At 44.2% G+C, this 21,627-nt stretch overlaps 1 protein-coding gene across 1 annotated transcript in view; it reads right to left on the bottom strand.

Annotated features, from left to right (window-relative positions):
* Positions 1-21,627, bottom strand: part of inppl1a (inositol polyphosphate phosphatase-like 1a) — a 125,296-nt gene that overhangs the window by 12,560 nt on the left and 91,109 nt on the right. The window contains exons 16-20 of the mRNA XM_048597856.1: positions 19,512-19,600; positions 18,542-18,629; positions 16,056-16,211; positions 12,165-12,240; positions 10,429-10,569 (exon numbers count right to left, since the gene is read on the bottom strand). Coding sequence (XP_048453813.1) covers positions 10,429-10,569; positions 12,165-12,240; positions 16,056-16,211; positions 18,542-18,629; positions 19,512-19,600 — 550 coding nt within the window. The remainder of the gene's footprint in view (positions 1-10,428; positions 10,570-12,164; positions 12,241-16,055; positions 16,212-18,541; positions 18,630-19,511; positions 19,601-21,627) is intronic.

Raw genomic sequence — 21,627 nt, 5'->3', positions numbered from 1 at the left:
TTGAGGCTGTTTTTGTTAGAGAGAAGAAGGTTAAGAGGTGACTTGATTGAGACATACAAGATGATCAGAGGATCAGATAGGGTGGACAGTGGGAGCCTTTTTCCTTGGATGGTGATGGCTAGCACGAGGGGACATAGCTTTAAATTGAGGGGTGATAGATATAGGACAGATGTCAGAGGTAGGTTCTTTACTCGGAGAGTAGTAAGGGCGTGGAATGCCCTGCCTGCAAAAATAGTAGACTCGCCCACTTTAAGGGCATTTAAATGGTCATTGGATAAACATATGGATGATAATGGAATCGTTTAGGTTAGATGGGCTTCAGATTGCTTTCACAGGTCGGCGCAACATCGAGGGCCGAAGGGCCTGTACTGCGCTGTAATGTTCTATGTTCTAGACCCTTCTACTATCTCTGATTCAATTTTCCTAGTTCCATCAGTTGAGGAAGAATCACTAGACCCAAAACATGAATTCTGATTTTTCTTCACAGATGCTGCCAGATCTGCTGAGCTTTTCCAGCAACTTCTATTTTCTGATCCTCGTTAGGGTAAGGGATCCATTGGCACTGGCCAGCTCCCACCATCTCATTTGCGTGTCAGCCATAGCTCAATGAGGAGCAGACATTTCTCAGAGTCGAAAGGTTGCAGATTTAATAGCTAGACCAGACTAAGGGCTTCATTTGCACAAAGTAATAGAGAGGACTGCGACATTGGCCAAAGCTCCCAAGTGTCTGCTGAAGATTCCAAGATATTATTTTGAAAATGTGGGGAATTCGCCTGGAAGCTATTATGCATTCATCAAACATCACCACCAAGATAGATAGGTTCATAATCTCATTATGGCGTGACAGAGATGGTACATGTGAATTCACTGTTGAACTCTCTAGCGTACAACAGTAAGAAGAGCCGAGGGAGCTCTTCTCTGTTAAAAGAAGTGAAGCCAGTGGATAATCTTAAAAATCCAATCACATCCTTCAAGGAAGGGTTCTTGCTCACATGGTGTCAGGGACAACTCAAGATGAGCAACAGATGTGACGTGATAGATGGACTTTTTGCCATCAGATGACAACATACTGAAATACAAAATAGAGCAACACAATTAAACATTTAATTCCTGTTCAATGCTAGGACAGCATTCCTGACTCAACCATCCTTCCAGGCTAAGGTACATCACTATCTACCCTGCTCATGTATTCTGTAGTTCAGTTAATAAAGGCAAGCATCCCAAATGCCTTTTTAACTACCTTATCTACTTGTCCTGCTGCCTTCATAGATCTTTTAGATATGCTCATCAAGATCCTTCTGATCGTCAGTACCTGCAAATGTCATTCCTTGCCTTGTCAGCGCTCCTTAAGTGCATTATTTTATACTTTTCTAGTGTGAATTAAATTTACCACTGTTCTGTCCAGCTGAACAGTCCACTGAAATCCTCCTGCAGTTTATGGCTGTCCTGCCCACCATTTACCATTCACCAGTTTTTGTGGCATCTACAAGCCTCTTGATTATAGCCCTTACATTTAAGTTGAAGTCACTAACATAGAATACATACCGCAAAGGCTCCAGCACCCAGCCCCGTAGAATGTCCTGGAAACAGACTTCCAGTCACAGAAACATACCCCTACCATCACCCACTCCTTCCTGCCTCTCGGGCAATTCTGAAACCAATATGTCACTCTGCCTTTGATCTCACGGGCTCTTACTTCCTTAACCTGTCATGAGGGACCTTATCAAAACCATCACTACCCTCAATACTCCTGATTATCTCTTCAAAGTATTTAATCAACTTTTTTGAAATATTATCTTAACAAATCAATGCTGGAATCCTTGGTTAATCAGTGTCTCTCCAAGTACAGGTATACTCTGTCCCTCAGAATTCTAAATTTTCCCACCACCAAAGTTAGACTGACTGGGATAAAGGAGTCACATTCCTTTTTAAAACCACATGAAATAGGAGCAGGAGTAGGCCATTCAGCCCATGAGTCTGCTCCAATGATCAATAAGATTATGGTTGATCTGATACTCAATTCCACTTTCCTGCCTTTTCCCATAACCAGCAATTAAAAACCTGTCTATCTCAGCCTTGAAGATACTTAATGACACAGCCTCTGCAGTAAAGAATTCCACAGATTCACTACCCTCTGACAGGAGAAATACTTCCTTATGCTTGTCTTAAAGGGGCAATACCTTATTCTAAGATTATGTCCTCTGGTCCATAAACAGCCTTCCTGCACTTACCCTGTCAAGTCCCCTAAAAACCTTATATTTTAATAAGGTCACCTCCCATTCTTCTAAAATCTAACGAATAGAGGCTCAAACTCTCTCCTAAGACACAGTCTCGCCATAGCCAGGATCAGTCTAGTGAAACAAAATCAGAAATTGCTGGAGAAGCTCAATATTTCTGGCAACTCTGCTTTCCCTCCACAAATGCTAACATTTTGAATCAAGTGACCCTTCAACGAAGTGAACCTTTTCTGGGTGACAATGTATCGTTCCTCAGATAATGGGACCAAAATTATTCAAAGCATTCCTGCTGTCATGTGACTAGTGCTTTGTATAGATTTTCTCCCCCTGTTCATTTGTGGGATGTGGGCGTTGCTGGCTGAGCCCAGCATTTCTTGCCCATCCCTAGCTGCCCTTGAGAAGGTGGTGGTGAGCTGCCTTCTTGAATAGCTGCAGTCCATCTGCATTGGTTTGACCCACAATGCCATTAGGGAGGGAATTCCAAGATTTTGACCCATTGACAGTGAAGGAATAGCAATATATTTCCTAGTCAGGATGGTGAGTGGCTTGGAGGGGAACTTGAAGGTGGTGATCTGGTGCCATATGTCTGCTGCCCTTGTACTTCGAGATGAAAGTGGTCGTGGGTTTGGAAGGTGATGTCTGAGGATCTTTGGTGAATTTCTGCAGTGCATCTTGTAGATAATACACACTGCTGCTACTGAGCATTGGTGATGGAGGGAATGGATGTTTATGGATGTAGTGCCAATCAAGTGGGCTGCTTTGTCCTGGATGGTGTCAAGCTTCTTCAGTGTTGTTGGGACTGCACTCATCCAGGCAAGTGGGGCGTATTCCATCACACTCCTGACTTGTGCCCTGTAGATGGTGGTCAGGCTTTGAAGAGTCAGGAGGTGAGTTACTCGCCACAGTATTCCTAGCTTCTGACCTGCTGTCATAGCCACTGTGTTTATGTGGTGAATCCAGTTGAGTTTCTGGTAAATGATAACCCCCAGGATGTTGATAGTGGGGGATTCAGTGATGGTAACACCATTGAATGTCAAGGGACAGTGGTTAGATATTCTCATTGATCGTCATAGCCTGGCATTTGTGTGGCAAATGTCACTTGCCACTTGTCAGCCCAAGCCTGGATATTGTCCAGATCTTATTGCATTTGAACATGGACTGCTTCAGTATCTGAAGAGTCACGAATGGTGCTGAACATTGCACAATCGTCAGCAAACATCCCCACTTCTGACCTAATGATGGAGGGAAGGTCATTGATGAAGCAGCTGAAGATGGTTGGGCCGAGGACACTACCTTGAGGAACTCCTGCAGAGATGTCCTGGAGCTGAGATGATTGACCTCCAACAACCATGACCATTTTTCTGTGTATCAGGTATGACTCCAACCATTGGAGAGTTTGTCCCCTGATACCCTTTGATTCCAGTTTTGCTAGGGCTCCTTGATGCCACACTTCGTTGAATGCAGCCTTGATGTCAAGGGCTGTCACACTCACCTCACCTCTGGAATTCAGCTCTTTTGAACATGTTTGAACCAAGGATGTGATGAGGTCAGGAGCTGAGTGGCTCTGGCAGAACCCACATTGGGTGTCACTAAGCATGTTATTGCTGAGCAGACACTGCTTGATAGAACTGTTGATGACACTTTACTAATGATTGAGAGTAGACTGATGGGGCAGTAAATGGCCAGGTTGGATTTGTCCTGCTTTTTGTGGACAGGACACACTTGGGCAATTTGCCACACTGCTGGTAGATAAGTGTTGTAATTGTACTGGAACAGCTTAGCTAGGGACGCAGTGAGTTCTGGATCACAAGTCTTCAGTACTATTGCCAGGCAACTGGATGTGGCAGGACTGCAGAGCTTAGATCTGATCCATTGGTTGGGAGATCGCTTAGCTCTGTCTATCACTTGCTGCTTTTGCTGTTTGGCGTGCAAGTCATTCTGTTTGGTGGCTGACACCTCATTTTCAGGTATGCCTAGTGCTGCTCCTGGCATGCTGTCCTGCACTCTCCATTGAACCAGGGTTGATCCCCTGGCTTGATGGTAATGGTTGAGTGGGGGATATGCCAGGTCATGAGGTTACAGATTGTGCTGAAGTACAATTCTGCTGCAGTTGATTGTCCAGTGCCTCATGATGCCCAGTCGAGTTACCAGATCTGTTCGAAGTCTGTCCCAGTTAGCATGGTGATAGTGCCACTCAACATGATGGAAGTTATTCTCAACGTGAAGGTGGGGCTTTGTCTCCACAAGGACTGTGTGATGGTCACTCTTACCGATACTGTCATGAACAGATACATCTGCTGCTGGCAGATTGGTAAGGATGAGGTTAGTATGTTTTTCCATCTGATTGGTTTCCTCACCATGTGTCGCAGACCCAGTCTAACAGCTACGACCTTTAGGACCTGACCCGCTCAAGCTGTCGTACTGATGCCGAGCCACTCTTGGTGATGGACATTGAAATCCCCCACCCAGAGTACATTTTGTGCCCTTGCCATCCTCAGTGCATCCTCCAAGTGTTGTTCAACATGGAGGAAAACTGATTCATCAGCTGAGGGAGGACGGTATGTGGTAATCAGCAGGAGGTTTCCTTGCCCACGTTTAACCTGAAGCCATGAGATTTCATGGGGTCTGGAGTCAATGTTGGGGACTCCTAGAGCAACACCCTCCCGACTGTATACCACTGTGCCACCACCGGGACAGGACATATCCAGGGATGGTGATGGTGTCTGGAACGCTGCAAGGTATGATTCGGAGTATGACTAGGTCAGGCTATCGCTTGACTAGTCTGAGAGACAGCTCTCGCAATTTTGGCACTAGCCCCCAGATGTTAGTGAGGAGGACTTTGCAGGGTCAACGGGGGCTGTTTCCTCCGTTATCTTTTCCAGTGCCTATGTTGATGCCAGGTGATCTGTCCGGTTTCAGTTCTTTGAGACTTGGTAGCAATTAGTACAACTGAATGGCTTGCTAGGCCATTTCAGAGGGCAATTGAGAGTCAACCAGATTGCTGTGGTTCTGGAGTAACATGTAGGCCAGACCAGGTGAGGGTGGCAGATTTCCTTCCCTGAAGGACATTGGTGAGGCAGATGAGTTTTTCCAACAATTGGCAACGATTTCATGGTAATCAGTAGATTCTTAGTTCCAGACTTTTTTTTATTGAATTCAATGGTGGGATTCGAACCCAGGTCCCCAGAACATTCGCTGGGTTTCTGGATTAATAGTCTAGTGATAATACCACTAGGCCATCGCCTACCTCCCTATTTAGATATTTTGTAAGAAAGGCCAGCATTCCATTTACCTTCCCTATTATCTGCTGAACTTAGATGCAAACTTTGATTTACACAGAACCCCCTATACTCTAGCTGTCTGTAATCTGTCTCCATTTAAATAATATTCAGCTCCTCCATTCTTCCTGTCAAAATGTGTAACCTCACATTTTTTCAAATTATATTTTATCTACCGTGTTTTTGCCACTCGTTTAACCTGTCTATTTCCTGCTGCAGACTCTGTCATCCTCAACACCTGCATTCTCACCTATTTTTGTGTCAAGTACAAACTTGGTAACAATACATTCACTGTCCTCATCCAAGTCATTAATATATATTATAAATAATTGTGTACTGATCCCTGTGGCACTCCACTAGTTCCAAATTGCCATCCTGAAAATGTCCCCTTTTAACCCAACTCTGTCTTCTATTACTTAACCAATTCTCTCTCCATCTAATATACTGTTTCCAACAGCCAGGGCCGCCGCAATTTGTTCTCTAGTCTCTTGCAGGGTTCTTGGATATATCTGATCAAAACCAGGAGATTTATCCACCTTCATACATTCTAATACTTCCAACACCTCCTCTGCTGTGATAGGGACTATCCCCAAGATATTGCCACTAACTTCCCCAAGTTTCTCCACAGTAAACACAGGAGAAATATTCATTGAGGACCTCTTCCATCTCCTGTGGTTTCACACTTACACGCCCACTGTGGTCCTTCAGGGGTCCTATTTTCTCCTAGTTTTTTTTCCTTTAATATAAAGAATTTCTTTAGATTCACCCTAATCTTCTCAGCCAAAGACATCTCATGCCCCCTTTTCGCCCTCCTGATTTCCTTCTTCAGTAAACTCCTGAATCCCCTATATATCTCCAGGGATTCCCTTGATCCCAGCTGCCTGTTCTTGAGCTGGTCAAAACTGGTCAAAACTTCCATATCTCGTGTCATCCAGGGTTCCCTACTCCTGCCAACCTTGCCCTTCACCGGAACATATAGACCTTGCACTCCAGCTATCACACTTTTAAAGGCCTCCCATTTGCCAGAGGTCCCTTTGCTGCAAACTAACTACTCCAATCAACTCCTGCAAGCTCCTGTCTAATTCCATCAAAATTCACCTTGCCACAGATTAGAACTTGAACCTGCGGACTGGCTTTGGCCTTCTCCATAACTATTTTAAAATTACTACAATTATGGTCACTGGTCCCAAAGTGCCCACCACTGTCACCTCAGTCACCTGTACTGCCCTATTTTCCAACATTAGATCGGGTTTGCCTCTTCCCGAGTAGGACCCTCTAATACCCTGGTTGAGGAAACTTTCCTGAACAGGTTTAACAAATTCCAGTCCATCTCAGCCCTTAACACTGTGGCAGTCCCAGTCTATGTTAGGAAACATAAAATCCCCCACTATGACAATCCTACTTCTCCTGCATGTCTCTGCAATCTCCCTGCATATTTCTTCCTCTAATTTGGGGGCCTATAGTACAACCCAATAACATCACCATACCCTTCCTATTTCTTAGCTCCACCCACAAAGCCTCACTGGTTGAACCCTCCGTTATTTCACCTGACTACTGCTGAGATACTCCCCCCAATCAAAAATGCAACTTCCCCTCCCCTCTTTCTTTCACATCTGTCCCGCCTAAAGCACCTGTACCCTGGCACATTAAGCTGCCAGTCCTGTCCCTCCCTTAGCCATGTTTCTGTAATGGCTATAATATCCCAGCCCCAGTACCTATCCAAGCCGAGTTCATCAGCCTTACCAGTCAGCCCTCTTGCATTGAAATAGATGCAATTTAATCCAACAGTCATTCCTCACTCCCTGTCCTGTTCTAGCCTGACCTGTCTCCTGAACTTGGTATTTCTGATTACTGTAATTCCTTCCAGCCTCACACTTGTCTCCATGCCATTGAGGACCCCACACAGCCAATCTAGTTTAAACTCTCCCTTGCAGCACTAGCAAATCTGCCCACCAGCATATCGGTTCCCCTCCACTTCTTTAAGACTCTAAGTTGAAGTCCATCAGAACCCAGGCACTTGACAGCCCACTGTGGCAAAGATTTACTCAGCACCCCTTGACTGGAGACCGTAATTTTCCTAAGTTCCTATCTTTCTTGTATTTCTTGATTTAGCACGGCTTCTGGGATGTTACCTGTACCTTCTGTAGGGAAGACTGATGCAAAATACTCATTCAATTCATCTGCCATTTTCTTATTTCACATTAATTATCCAGTCTTACTTTACAAAGGAACAATGCTCACTTGGTTAACCCTTGTCTTATTTCAAAACTTATGAAGACTCTTACAATCTATTTTTTACATTCTGGGTCATTTTCATTTGTACACTTATTTCTCCCCTTCCATCATTTCACCATTGATCGAAAGTAGACCAATAGAGCAGTAAATGGCCAGGTAGAATTTAGAGTCACAGAGTCAAAGTACAGCACGGAGACAGGCCCTTCAGCTCAAATTGGTCCATGCCGACCAAAATGTCCACCCACGTTAATCCCATTTCCCTGCAATTGGCCCATATCCTTCTAAACCTTTCCTATCTATGTATTTATCCAAATGTCTTTTAAATGTTGTTAAGGTACCCACCTCAACCACTTCTGCTGGCAGCTCATTCTGTATGTGTACCACCCGCTGTGTAAAAACATTGCCATCAGATTCCCATGTATTCTTTCCCCTCTTACCATAAACTGATGCCCTCTAGTCCTCGATTCCCCAACCCTGGGAAAAAGACTGAGTGCATTCACCCTATCCATCCCTCTCATGATCTTATGCACTTTTACAAGGGTGTCCGTCCCCCCCCCACTTAGTCTCCTAAGGTCTAAAGAAAAAAGTCCTAGCTTGTCCAACCTCTCGCTATAACTCAGTCCCTTGAGTCCTGGCAACATCCTTGTAAATTTCTTCTGCACTCTTTCCAGTTTAATAACATCCTTCCTATAGCAAGGTGACCAAAACTAAACGCAATAGTTCTCCTCTATCCATCTTCTATCCGCCTCCCACTCTCTCCCTATTTATTTCAGAACCCCCTTCCCCTCCCCCTTTTCAGATGAAGGGTCTAGGCCCGAAACGTCAGCCTCTCTGCTCCTATGATGCTGCTTGGCCTGCTGTGTTCATCCAGCCCTGCACCTTGTTGTCTCACAATACTCCATGTGCTGCCTCACTAACATCCTGTACAACTGCAACATAACTTCGCAACTTCTGTACTCAATGCCCTGACTGTTGAAGGTCAGTGTGCCAAAAACCTCTTTCACTGCTCTGTCTTCCTAGGAGTCCACTTTCAGAGAACCGTGCACCTGCGCTCCAAGGTCCCTCTGTTCCACCACAATCTAAGGCGCTACCATTCACCATGAAACTCCTACCTGGATTTGACTTTCCAAAATGCAACACCTCACACCTATCTATATTAAACTCCATTTGCCATTTCTCTGCTCACTTCCCCAGCTGATCAAGATCCTGCTGCAATTTCTGATAACCCCCTCACTGTCCATGATATTGCCTATTTTAGTGTCATCTGCAAACTTACTAATCATGCCTTATGCATTCTCATCCAAATCATTGATATAGATAAGAAACAGCAATGGGCCCAACACTGACCCGAGGCACACCATTAGTCACAGGCCTCCAGTCCAACATGCATCCTTCCACTAATATTCTGTTTCCTACCATCAAGCTAAATGCATATCCAATTTGCCAGCAACTTTGTTTTTTTTCCTGTTTTTCTTCCACTATTACTGCCTGCTTCCTACCATCAAGCCAATTGTGTATCCAATTTGCCAACTCTCCCTGGATTCCACATGATCTAACCTTCCAGAGCAGCCTACCATGTGGAACCTTATCAAAGGCCTCACTGAAATCCATATAGACTACCTCTACAGTCCTGCCCTCACAACCTTCCTGGTCACTACAAAGAACTCGAACAAATTTGTGAGGCATGATCTCCCGTGCATGAAGCCATGCTGACTACTCCTAATCTAACCCTGTCTTTCCAAATGCATGCCACTCTTATCTCTCAGAATCTTCTCAAGTAACTTACCTACCACAGATGTAAGGCTTACTGGTCTATAGTTCCCAGGTTTTCCTTTGCAGCCCATCTTCAATAGGGGCACAACATTCACTACCCTCCAGTCTTCTGAGACCTCACCCATGGCGAATCATGACGCAAATACATCAGCCGGGCCCCCCACAATTTCTTCTCTAGCCTTGCTTTTTTATCAAGTAGACATATCTGGGCAATTTTCCCCAGTGTCGGGTACATGTCTGTTGTAGCTGTACTGGTACAGATTGAATAGGTCCCTGCTAACTATGAAGTGAAAGCTTTCACCAGTATAGTCAGGTATTTGTCACGGCCCATAACCTTTACAATTCTCAGTGCCTTATCATGTGAAGTGAATCAAGAGTGGCATCTGTGCTGACCTCAGGAAGACGCCCAGATGGATTGTCCATGTGGAACTTGCTTGAAGGTGGTTGCAAATACTTCAGCCTTATCTTTTGCACTAACGAGCTGTGCTCTCTTCAGAACTCCCACCGCCGACAAACAAGATGTTTATGCAGCCTCCTCCTCTCCTTAGCTTAATTGTTTACAACTTTGATAAATGACGTGGCATTACTGCAAAGTTTTGATCTATTCCGATGGGATTACTAGCTCGAAAACAAACAGCTTTTATTCTCTAATATACAGGTTTAGAGTGCTTTGCTAGGTTCTTCAACAGGTTGGAGCTTAGTTACAGATACACCTGATGCTGGTCCTAGCATACTACCTTTATTCCTCTTGAAGCAGAGTTGGTTCCCTGGCTTGGTGGTAATAACAGACTGTGGGTTAGGTTAGTTCATGACGCATATATTATGACGAAATAAAATTCTGCCTTTGCTGATGGCCCATAGCACTTCTCTAAAAATGATCTTCACCCAAACCCCATGGTATCTACCTGTCTTCAGCAGCAGCCCCAGGAAGTGGAGCTGGTGCACGCCCCACGGCAATACAACTGGGTTTCTCCACCTCTTCGCACAGGGGTTTCCCAAGCTGAATTCCCACACTGTCTGCAGAGGCCAGCTTCTTTGACGTCGCTCTGAAAGATGAGATCCAAGAGTTAAAGCTGAAATCAGCCAACTGCACCACAATGGTCTATGGATCAGGCTGCCATTCTGTTGTGGTGATCCGTTCAAAGCAGCAAGAGGTTTCGTCACTACTGAGGGAAGAAATCACCTTAGGCACAAAGTTCAGCAAGTTAGACAGAGGTTGCAAATCAGGTGGAAGCGCAAATGATCATTAAATCCAGTTTTTAATCACACCTACAGATTGGCCTATTCTTACACCAAGATTTTACATCAAAAATAGAAAGAAAGGTCAAGGAAAGGGTGCAGAGATTTACCAGAATAATACTAGAGACTTTAGTATGTGGAGGCGCTGGGATTATGCTTCTTACAAACCAGGTTATGGGACATTTAATAGGCTGTTCAAAGTCATAAAGGAATTAATTTTGCTTTTATTCATTCACACTGTGGCACCACTAGCATGGCCCACATTGGTTGCACATCCCTAATTGCTCTGGGAAAGGTGGTGGTGAGCTGCCTTCCTGAACTGCTGCAGCCCATGTGCCTTAGGCATTTCCACAATGCTGTTAGGGAAAACCAAAAGAGCTGTGGATGCTGTAAATCAGAAACAAAAATAAAGATCGCTGGAAAACCTCAGTTCTGAGGAAGGCTCACCGGACCTGATTTCTTGGATTTCTCTTCACAGATGCTGCCAGGTCTGCTGAGCTTTTCCTGCAATCTCTATTTTTGATGCTGTTAGGGAAGGTGTTCTATGATTCTGACCCAGAGCCACTGAAGGAAGTGATATATTTCCAAGCTGGGACGGCAAGTGGCTTGGAGGAGAAGTTACAGGGGGTGGGTGCTCATGTGCATCTGCTGCCCTTGGCCTTGGAGATTGTGCTAACTTGTAGGTGTGGAAAATGCTTCTGAAAGTGTAAATATGCAGGAACCGTCTCCAGTGGCAGGAGGGTCAACAACCAGAGGACACAGATCTAAAATCATTGACAGAAGAGCCACAGGAGAAACGAGGGTAAGTGTTTTTAAAATACAAGTGGTCAAAATTAATCAGTTAATTAATAATAGACGAGGAGCAGAGCGATCTCAGATGGCTGTGGTTATGGGAGGGATGGCAGGGTTATTGAGACAGGGAGAGAGATTCTGCGGGAGATTTTGAAGACAAGGAATGACAATATAAAACTTAAACTGGAAGACAGGGCACATTACTAGAGTCAGGGACGATGGTGGAATGGAACCTGGCAAGTGTGAGGGAAATGCACAGGTTTAGATGACCTTCAAGTCACAGCAAGTGGAAGGTCAGCCACAAAAGTCTGGGAGGTCCAAAGAAATGGTTTCGGGTTTCAATAGCAAATGAGCTGAGGTAACAGCAACATCAACTTTGATTTCAAGTAAATTAAAAGGATGGTAATTTTCCTCGTGATTCTGTCTAAACACTCAAACCCTTACATTCTTCATAATGAAATTCCTTACTCAGTCCCCACTTGAAAGGTCTAGGACAGTTTCCCAAGGATGCCGAGGCCCTCCCTTTCCCTCGACCATGGAAGGAGAGCCAATATAATTGGCAATTGCAGGCGTCCAACAAAGAAAAGATCAGGCACATGAATGACCGTACTTGAAGTCTTGGCTCATTCGGCATCCTGGCTTCCCTTTGGTTGCTCCAGTCTCATCCTTGTCGACTCTAATCCATTCTGTGAAAAACAGTGGAGAGATTCACCCCATCAGCTGTGCTCTGATCAGCGCAATATTCTTACTGGTCAGATCAGACATTTAAATATCCAAGTGATTTTACAGTATAGGAATGATCTGGAATTTGATGTGTTGTACCTCATTGGTACCAACAGATGGGGCTAGAACACTGTCACCACTAAATATGCTGTCCACTATGACAGAAAGGTATCAGCTTACCTGACAATCAAGTACTATGACTAAGCCGCTAAAAGAAGCAGGAAATCTACAAGATTCTACAAACCACAAGCTAAATGGCCAGTAAATCTGCACTTCACAATACTGTCAGGCTGTTCACCATGTCACAGTGGATAGCACTCTCAGCAGAATTAGAGAATTGTGGGTTTTAATTCCTTGTTGCAGACTTTAGCACAAAAAGCTCGGCTAACACCACACAATACTGTGGGGCTCCAATGACGTGGAGATCCCTGTGGCCCAGGTGAGCTAGCATTCCTCATTTAATCAAAATGAAACAGATCATGTGTGGTTCAAAAAGCTGTAACACACAAACTGCCCTTTGAAGTGTCCGAGCAAGCTATTCAGTTGTATTATCTGCTAAGAATCCCAAGAATAGAATAAAACCAGACAGATCACTTGGCATTCACTAACGCACTGGAAATGACAACAGCAAACTCAACCCTGTTGACCCTGCAAAGTCTTCTTTACCAATATCTGGGGCTAGTCAGCAGGTCAAGTTGCATCAGAGGAGCAGGAAAGTCAATGTTTTGGTTTTACACCCTTCATCAGGATTGAAGAAGGGTGTAAACCTGAAACATTGACATTCCTGCTCCTCTGATGCTGCCTCACCTGCTGTGTTCCTCCAGCTCCACACCATATTGACTCTGACTCCAACATCTGCAGTTCCTGCTTTCTGGGGCTAGTGCCACTTTCGGGAGAGTTGTCTCTCAGACTGTTCAAGCAACTGCCTATCACAGTCATACACAGTAAATCACAGCTTACAGATTATGTACCAGATAATACCATCCATCCTATCACCATATGTCCTGTCCCACCAGAAAGATAGAACCAGTCGTGGCACTGTGGGATATGGGAGGGAGTTCCCTGAAAATCCTCAACATTGACTCTGGACATAAAGTCTCACAGCTTCATGTTAAACATGGGCAAGGAAACGTCTTGCTGATCACAAATAAAGACATACGCATTGATGAATCAGTACTCCTCTATGTCAAGCATCACTCATTAGATCCTTTAGTTCAAATATGGACAAAAGGGCTGAATTCAAGAGGTGAGGGGAGAGTGACAGCCCTTGAAATCATTTGACTGAATGTGACATCAAGGATGCAGAGTTCCTCAGGACAGAGACATTTTCTAATCAATCTGATAAGAGATGTTATGACACACCTCTGGAGTGGGCCAGACATGAACCAGGGCTTCCTGACTCAGATTGGGACCCTAAAACTGCACAACATGAGTCACTAGTCCCTCAGGATAATGTCCTTGGCCCAGGTGCTTCATTAATAACTTTCCCTCCACCATAAGGTCAGAACTGGGATGTTTGCTGATGATTGCACAATGTTCAGCATCATTTGTGACTGCTCCGATACTGAAGCAGTGCATGCTCAAAGGCAGCAAGACCTGGACAGTAACCGGACTTGGACTGACAAGTGGCAAGTAACACTCACACACGCACAAATACCAGGCAATGACTATCTCCAACAAGAGAGAATCGAACCATCACCACTTGACATTCAATCGTATTACCATTGCTGAACCCTCCCACTACCAAAGTCCTGGAAGTTAACATTGACCAGAAACTGAACTGGATTAGTTATGTAAGAAATGTGGCTACAAGAACACGTCAGAGTCCGGGAATCTTGCAGCGAGCAACTCACCCCCTGATTCCTGACAATTTGTCCACCAACTACAATGCACAACTCAGGAGTACGATGGAATACTCCCCACTTGCTCGGATTGGTGTAGCTAAAACATTCAAGAAGCTTGACACAATCCAGGACAAAGCAACAGGCTTGAGTGCACCATCCACAAGATGCACTGCAGAAATTCACCATGGCTCTCTCGACAGCACCCACGACCACTATCACCTAGAAGGACAAGGGTGGCAGATACATGGGAACACCAACACGTGAAGCTTCCCCGACAAGACTCTATCATTCCTGACTTGGAAATATATCACTGTTCCTTCAGTGTCGCTGCGACAAAATCCTGAAACTCCTCCCTGTTGGCATTGTGGGTCAACCGACAACACATGGATTGCAGCAGCTCACCACCACCTTCTCAAGGGCAACCTGGGTTGGGCAATAAATACTGACCCAGTCAATGACTGCCACGTCCCATGGAATGTATTCTTTTTAAAAAGAAATGTGATCTGTATGAGAACTCCAGTCCCACACTAACGCAGTTGACCTCGAGCTGGTTTCAGAAGTGGTCCAGCAAGACTCTCAGTAGCAACTATGGTTGGCTTTCCCAGCAGCATCTGCACCAACCTCCCAACAAAAACTGGGATAAAAGTAAGAAAAACAAAACATGTAATACATGTCCTATCATCTATAACATAAACACAGGTGACAACTGTCCACTGAGCAATTTGTCTACATCAGAACCTAAATTCCAGTTCCATTCTCCCTTGGAAGAATAGATTGAAAAGCTCCAGTCTCTGCATTCTGCAACAGGCAACCTGTTCTATTGCTTTTTGATGTCACACATTAAAGAGGAATATTAAAAGTTTACATACTTTTCCTGTCAATTGTTCCACCATAAAACTTGTTATGATGACATGACAAGTTCACCTAGGCATTTTCCACTAAAACCATGGCGTTAAGAAATTCCAATGATACTGAAGGACAGAATATGACCATGTTATGTTTACAAGGCCCTGGAAAGCTTCTAAGTCAATCCCAAGGAAGCCAGAAACTCATCGAGAAAAGCTCTTGGCCACATTTCTACATTAGAAAATGCTGCATGGACAATGGAGCTCAAGAGGCAGAATGCAACTACAATGAAGCAGAAAGCTCAGTGAGGCGGAGCATTTTTAAACAGAGTTCAAAGTGATGCCACATCATGAGCCTTTCAATCATTGCTGGCTGGGTTCCCAGAAGTTGGGGAAAACTGCCAGGAAGTGTCCTCTGCTTCTCCTCCAGGGTTGGGAGAGCAATACTTTCATTCCTTCCTTAAAAATAAACAAGCATACAATGCAACAAAAGCCAGCTGGGCTCTAACATCATGGTCCATAGCAGCATTTATGCTCCACATGAATGTGCACCTATTCCTCTTCATCTCTCTCAATCAGTAAGTATACCCTTACAGCTTGGAGTGTTTGACCGATATATTGCTTTTACTCCTCCCCTCCTCCTAAAGATCCAGATTTATGCAGGAATGTAGTTCTCAAGTTGCTGGCCATCTTCCTATTAAGCTTCACTGCCACCGATCCCTTCCCTTCAAAACAAAGTGCAGCTGCCCTAGCCTGTGAGTTTTGACTGGAGGGCTACAGTAGAATACTGGAGCCTGTCTTCTTCATCCTGGATAGGATGGCGCCATTCAAAACCACAACATGGAATGGCCAACTCTGGGAGTCAAAAAGGGGAGGACACCACATCAGCCACTCTATCTATTTCAAATGGTGCAAACAAAAAGCACAAACACATGAAACCACTCCACATCAACACAAAGCTGCAGTATAACTGCAGTCTAGCTCAGTTTAAACAGCATCATCAGGCCCACAAACACAAGGGTCAGCAACACCATGTGAGACAAAGCCACACAAGAAAACAAAGCTTGCTCGTGTTGACAGGCTACGCACCATAAAGACGTTCCCGAGTTCCAATCCTCTCTGCTGGCACCCGAACCTTCATGGAGCCGCGGATGTTGCCAGTTTCCTCTCCTCTGTGCGATAGCGACGTCAGGAATTGCTGAGCAGTACTGCCAATCATTGACTTCAATGCAATGCAGCACTCCCCTGAGAGGGGCAGAACACATTGGGAGAAGGGTTTAAGAATCAAGTGATGGACCTGCTGCCACACAGAACTTCACCCAACATAAATCATGCTCTCAGCTGGGGTTCAAACCAGCAATGGTCTCAGTGCACAGCCAGATGGTCTTGGGGTTCAAGACATGAATCATAGTGCCAAGGGAGTCCTGTGCCGCCAGAGGGACAGCGCCAATGGAGCGATGCACTGCCAGAGGGACAGCAATGAGGGAGCACTGTGCTGCATGTGGTCATCTTTTAATTCCAGAATTTTACTGAATTCAAATTCCACCATCTGCCATGGCAGGATTTGAACCTGGGTCCCTAGAACATTACCTAGGTCACTGGATTAACAGTCCAGTGATAACTCTACTAGGCCATCGCCTCCCTTAAACACCTCCTTGAACGCCAAAGGTAGAAAAATACTTTGCAACCAGAGCTGAGGAACAGAGTTTACTGGGTGGAAGTGAAGTTTCAAAGGGGTTAGAGTTATTACACAGAATGAGGTCATTTGGCAAAATCAATACATATCAACATGTTACAGTTGTATAGGACTTTGGTTCGACCACATTTGGAATACTGCGTACAATTCTGGTCACCACATTACCAAAAGGATGTGGATGCTTTGGAGAGGGTGCAGAGGAGGTTCACCAGGATGTTGCCTGGTATGGAGGGCACTAGCTATGAAGAGAGGTTGAGTAGATGAGGATTATTTACGTTAGAAAGACGGAGGTTGAGGGGGAAACCTGATCGACATCTACAAAATCATGAGAGGTATAGACAAAGGGGATAGCAAGAAACATTTCCGCCCACCAGAGTGGGGGACTCAATTACTAGGGGTCACAATTTCAAGGTGAGGGGGGAAAAGTTTAAGGAAGACATGCGTGGAAAGTTCTTTACACAGAGGGTGGTGGGTGCCTGGAACGTGTTGCCAGCAGAGGCGGGCACGATAGCGTCATTTAAGATGCATCCAGACAGGTACATGAATGGGCAGGGAGCAGAGAGATACAGATCCTTGGAAAATAGGCAACAGGTTTAGACAGAGGATCTGGATCAGCACAGGCTTGGAGGACCGAAGGCCCTGTTCCTGTGCTGTAATTTTCTTTGTTCTTTGTTAGAACATAGAACATTACAACGCAGTACAGGCCCTTCGGCCCTCGATGTTGCGCCGACCTGTGAAACCAATCTGGAAGCCCATCTAACCTAAACTATTCCATAATCATCCTAATCTAGCGTCTTCCTGTCCTTCCTCATCGAATGCCATCTGCATTATTCTTTTTTTAAATTCATTCATGGGATGAGAGCGTTACAGCATTTATTGCCCATCCCTGATTGCCCAGACAGCAGTGAAGAGTCAACCACATTGCTGTGGGTCTGGAGTCATATGTAGGCCAGACCAGGTAAGGATGGCAGTTTCCTTCCTTAAAGGACATTAGTGAACCAGATGGGTTTTCCCGACGATTGGCAATGGATTCATGGTCATCATTAGTCTCTTATTTCCAGACTTTATTTTAATTGAATTCAAATTCTACCATCTGCCGTGGTGGGATTCGAACATAGTTTCCCAGAACATTATCTGGGTCTCTGGATTAACAGTCCAGCGATAATACCACTAGGCCATTATCTTCCCTATTCTTAATTCCTTCTCCATCATATAGTTGCCTAGCCTCTCCTTTAATGCATTTAAATTATTCCGTGTTAACGAGTACTGCTTTCTCACCAATCACATAGTAAAGAAGATTGTTTCAAATTATCTATTTGTTTTCTTGGACACTTATTATGACTTGCTTCTTTTAATGCCAGAAGAAGCACCTTTCCCCACAAGGGGCAAGATATGTAGAGAAAGCAGGCCATTTCACCCTTTGAGATATAAAGGGCAAGGTGAGGCAATGAAGAGTATTAAAAATAGGGAAACATTTTTAATTTTAAAGTAGATGAGAGGTCCTGGGAGCCAATGTAACTTAGTGTGACAGGCCTTTGAATGTGCATGGAAACAGTGTAGAGTTTTGAAAAAGTTCAAGTTTATTGCCAGCAGATAATGAAAGAGCACTGGAAGAACCAAGACGTGGATGAGATTTCAGTGGCAGGAGGAGTTGACTTTGACAAGGCTACATTTAGTTCCCACTGATGCCCAGGAAAATGTTAGGGGCCAGCTCACACATCAAAATCAACTACAGAGCATGGGATTGAAGTCATGCCATAGACAGATGGGTAGGTTTACCAGTTTCTCTTCACCAGACATGTCAATATGTGCCGTAGGGTTAATTGGAATATGTTCACAGTTCACATTTGCTACTTCCCATTATGCTGGCAACACTTACCATAGGATTCATAACCATCCACCGATTTGACAGTGAGGAGGAGGTGCTGGTCCTGAAGATATTCAATATCTGACAGAATTGGTTTCAGCTTTGAAATAAAATGTATGCGTCATTCCCAATTTAATTGTAAATCAACTCATAATTAGCCAAAAGCAATACTACCAACATGGACTTGATGGGCTGAACTGTCACTTTCTGTGCCACAAATAATATATTAATTTTCTACTGTTACTAAATATATTTAATACACCGGTATTTATATAGCCTTTAAGGAAGGTGCTGACGTATACATACATTAATATGGTTTAATGATGCAACATATTCTGAACAAGGTGGCTGAGGGTTCCAGACCGACTACAGAGGCTTGAGCACATTATTAAGCTGACACTCAGTGAAATACGGAGGAACTTTCAACGACACTCTGTATCAAGGTTCTATCGGTCCTCCTGAGTGAGAGGTCACTAATCTGACAAACAGCAAGGGAAATCTCTCCAGTATCGCGCTGAGTATTTATTGCTCAATCAAAAGGACAAAAAAAAAAGCAGATCATTTGGGTCATTGTTGTATTGATGTTGTTGGAGTTCGCTATTGCAAACTGGCTGTTGTATTTCCAGCATTGCAACAATGACTACACTTTACAAATGACATTGTTTGTAAAGCACTTTGAAATACCCCCACATTGTGAATGGGTCCTATAAAAGTTCTTATTCTTCAATCCCACCTACTCATCCTCTTAAAGTAGGCTTTAATCTCACCTCCCCCTATCTCCACATATCTTTCTTCTGTCTGAGTAAATTTCCTTCGTGCAAATTAGTGCTACGGCTCCCGCACAAGAAAACATTCCTGAGGCGACGAAAAGCACGGTTAGAAATCTATGGTTCTCCTTGGTCTTTGTTTCTCCCCGAAATATGCGTAAGGTACAGCAATATTGCACACAACAGCATAATGAGATAGTGGTTGTTTTACTTACCGTTGGGAGTTGCTTTGAAGACCAGCCAACCTTCAGAAAGTTGATGTTGTCACAGCTTTGCGTATCATTTTCTGAACTTTTCTTGAATTCTGCAACAGAATGGGCAAAGATAAGCCAATACATTAATTCTCCCCCCTCCTGGTCGTGTGTGTTGGTGCTCAGAGCAGGTAGCAATGTTAACTATGTCGTAAATGTTGGCAGATTGTTCAACGTTGATCAGTAGGTATGGAGGAACAAGAGGAAGAAGCACATATCAAAACTGCACTCTCTCTCATCTCCTTCCAACACTACCGAACTCTGACATTCCAAAATGTCAAATCTCACCTCCTGGACACCATTCTTCCATTGCTAACACACAGGCATGCAAAGAAAGAACCAAGAAATGAATTTACTAACATCTATGTTCAGACCAGAGGGCTGCAGAGTGCTGAGCAGCAAGATGAGATACTGCTTCAGGATACTGTTATGGAGCACCATTAGAACAGGTCAGAGGGCCAGAGATAAGATGGGTCTCACTGAGAATGTGACAAAGGAGTTGAGGTGACGTGTTACAGTAAGATCAAGGTCCCACACAATTAAAAATAGAGGTGAATTGGTCACCTAATCTTTGTTTGCAGAAAAGAAAAGTACATTTGCTAGGGGTGCTGTCTCAAATGGCTGGAGTGTTTGGGCCCCAGTATGGATGAGTACTGGGTTTCTATCTCCTACAACTGTAGGAGGCAGTACCATAGAAAAGATAGCTGAAAGGCAGGATGGTTGAAGAATTGTTGCAGCCTAATCTTAAGGCTAATTGTCTCCCTTAAAATCAAAACCCTGCAACGAAACAACATAAACAGGCACAGCATTTGAATTGGTATTTATGAATAAAGCAGCAAAGCTGTAGGAGCAGAAGTAGTCTATTCAGCCCATCCATATGCCACCATGTTCTCATACAGGGTAGATGCACGATGTGCTTGATGGCAGGGAGTCCAGAATCAGGGGGTCACTGTCTAAGGATACAGGGTAGGCCATTAAGGACTCAGATGAGGAGAAATTTCTTCACCCAGACAGTGTGCACCTGTGAAACCTGGTACCACAGAAAGTGGTAGTCACTGGTCACCTCACCATAGTTATGTAAAAAGTTGCCATCATCACATTTAGAATACACAAATTACACACAAAAAAAAAATCACAGAACTTAAATGTGCACTTTCAATTCTAAAATAGCTTTTGGATTACAGGAATGCAGCTGACAGGGCATGGTGAGGCTCCAAACCTCTGTGTAAACAGAGCCACACTTAAAACTTCAGCATCAGATCCACATACATACAAATCCTTTAACATATCTTTCACTCTCCACACTCGGGCTGAATCACTGTCAGCTACAGCGATGGACTTGCAGTTTTAATTTACACAAACAGCACCAGAGTTTCTAAACAACCCCAAAACGTTAGGAAATGCATCAAACAAATCTTGAATACAGTGGGACTGATTCTTCGGCAACTGGAAGGTAATTATAGAATACATATTCCAAGCATAGAGTAATCCAGTTATTTGCAGTGAATGACGGTGAAAGTGTCAAGAAATTTATTGGGAGACAGTGACATGGTGGCAATGTCACCAATTTAGTAATTCAGAGGCTCAGGCTACTGTCCTGGGGAATGGACAACATTCTCTCTCAACTGCATGGCCACTGGGAAACTCTCTGCACATCAAACGGCATTCCAATGAATGGCTTCTGTACATTGATTGTGGAGATCTGCGCAATGGCAAAAAACAAAATTACATGAAATATTGGACATGGGTTTGGGTACAATTCAAGCATCTGGTGAAATTTAAATTCAATAATAAAATCTGGCTTTGAAAGTTAGTCTCACAAACAGTGACCAAGTCAGCCAAAACCCATCCACTTTTACTGCTGGCTGGCATTTATTTCCCCAGTCCCCAATTAACCTGACAAGGTGCTAGCATGAACTCATGAACTCAGTAGCAATTTGATAAGGGATAGTAGGAACTACAGATGCTGGAGAATCTGAGATAACAAGGTGCAGAGCTGGATGAACACAGCAGGCCAAGCAGCGTCAGAGGAGCAGGAAGGCTGACGTTTCGGGCCGAGACCCTTCTTCAGAAAATGAAC

Source organism: Rhincodon typus, chromosome 6 (assembly GCF_021869965.1).
Source record: "Rhincodon typus isolate 14 chromosome 6, sRhiTyp1.1, whole genome shotgun sequence".
In the NCBI taxonomy this organism is placed as follows: Eukaryota; Metazoa; Chordata; class Chondrichthyes; order Orectolobiformes; family Rhincodontidae; genus Rhincodon; species Rhincodon typus.
Note: the sequence above shows the minus strand (reverse complement) of the source record. Positions and strands in the feature narration are given on the sequence as shown.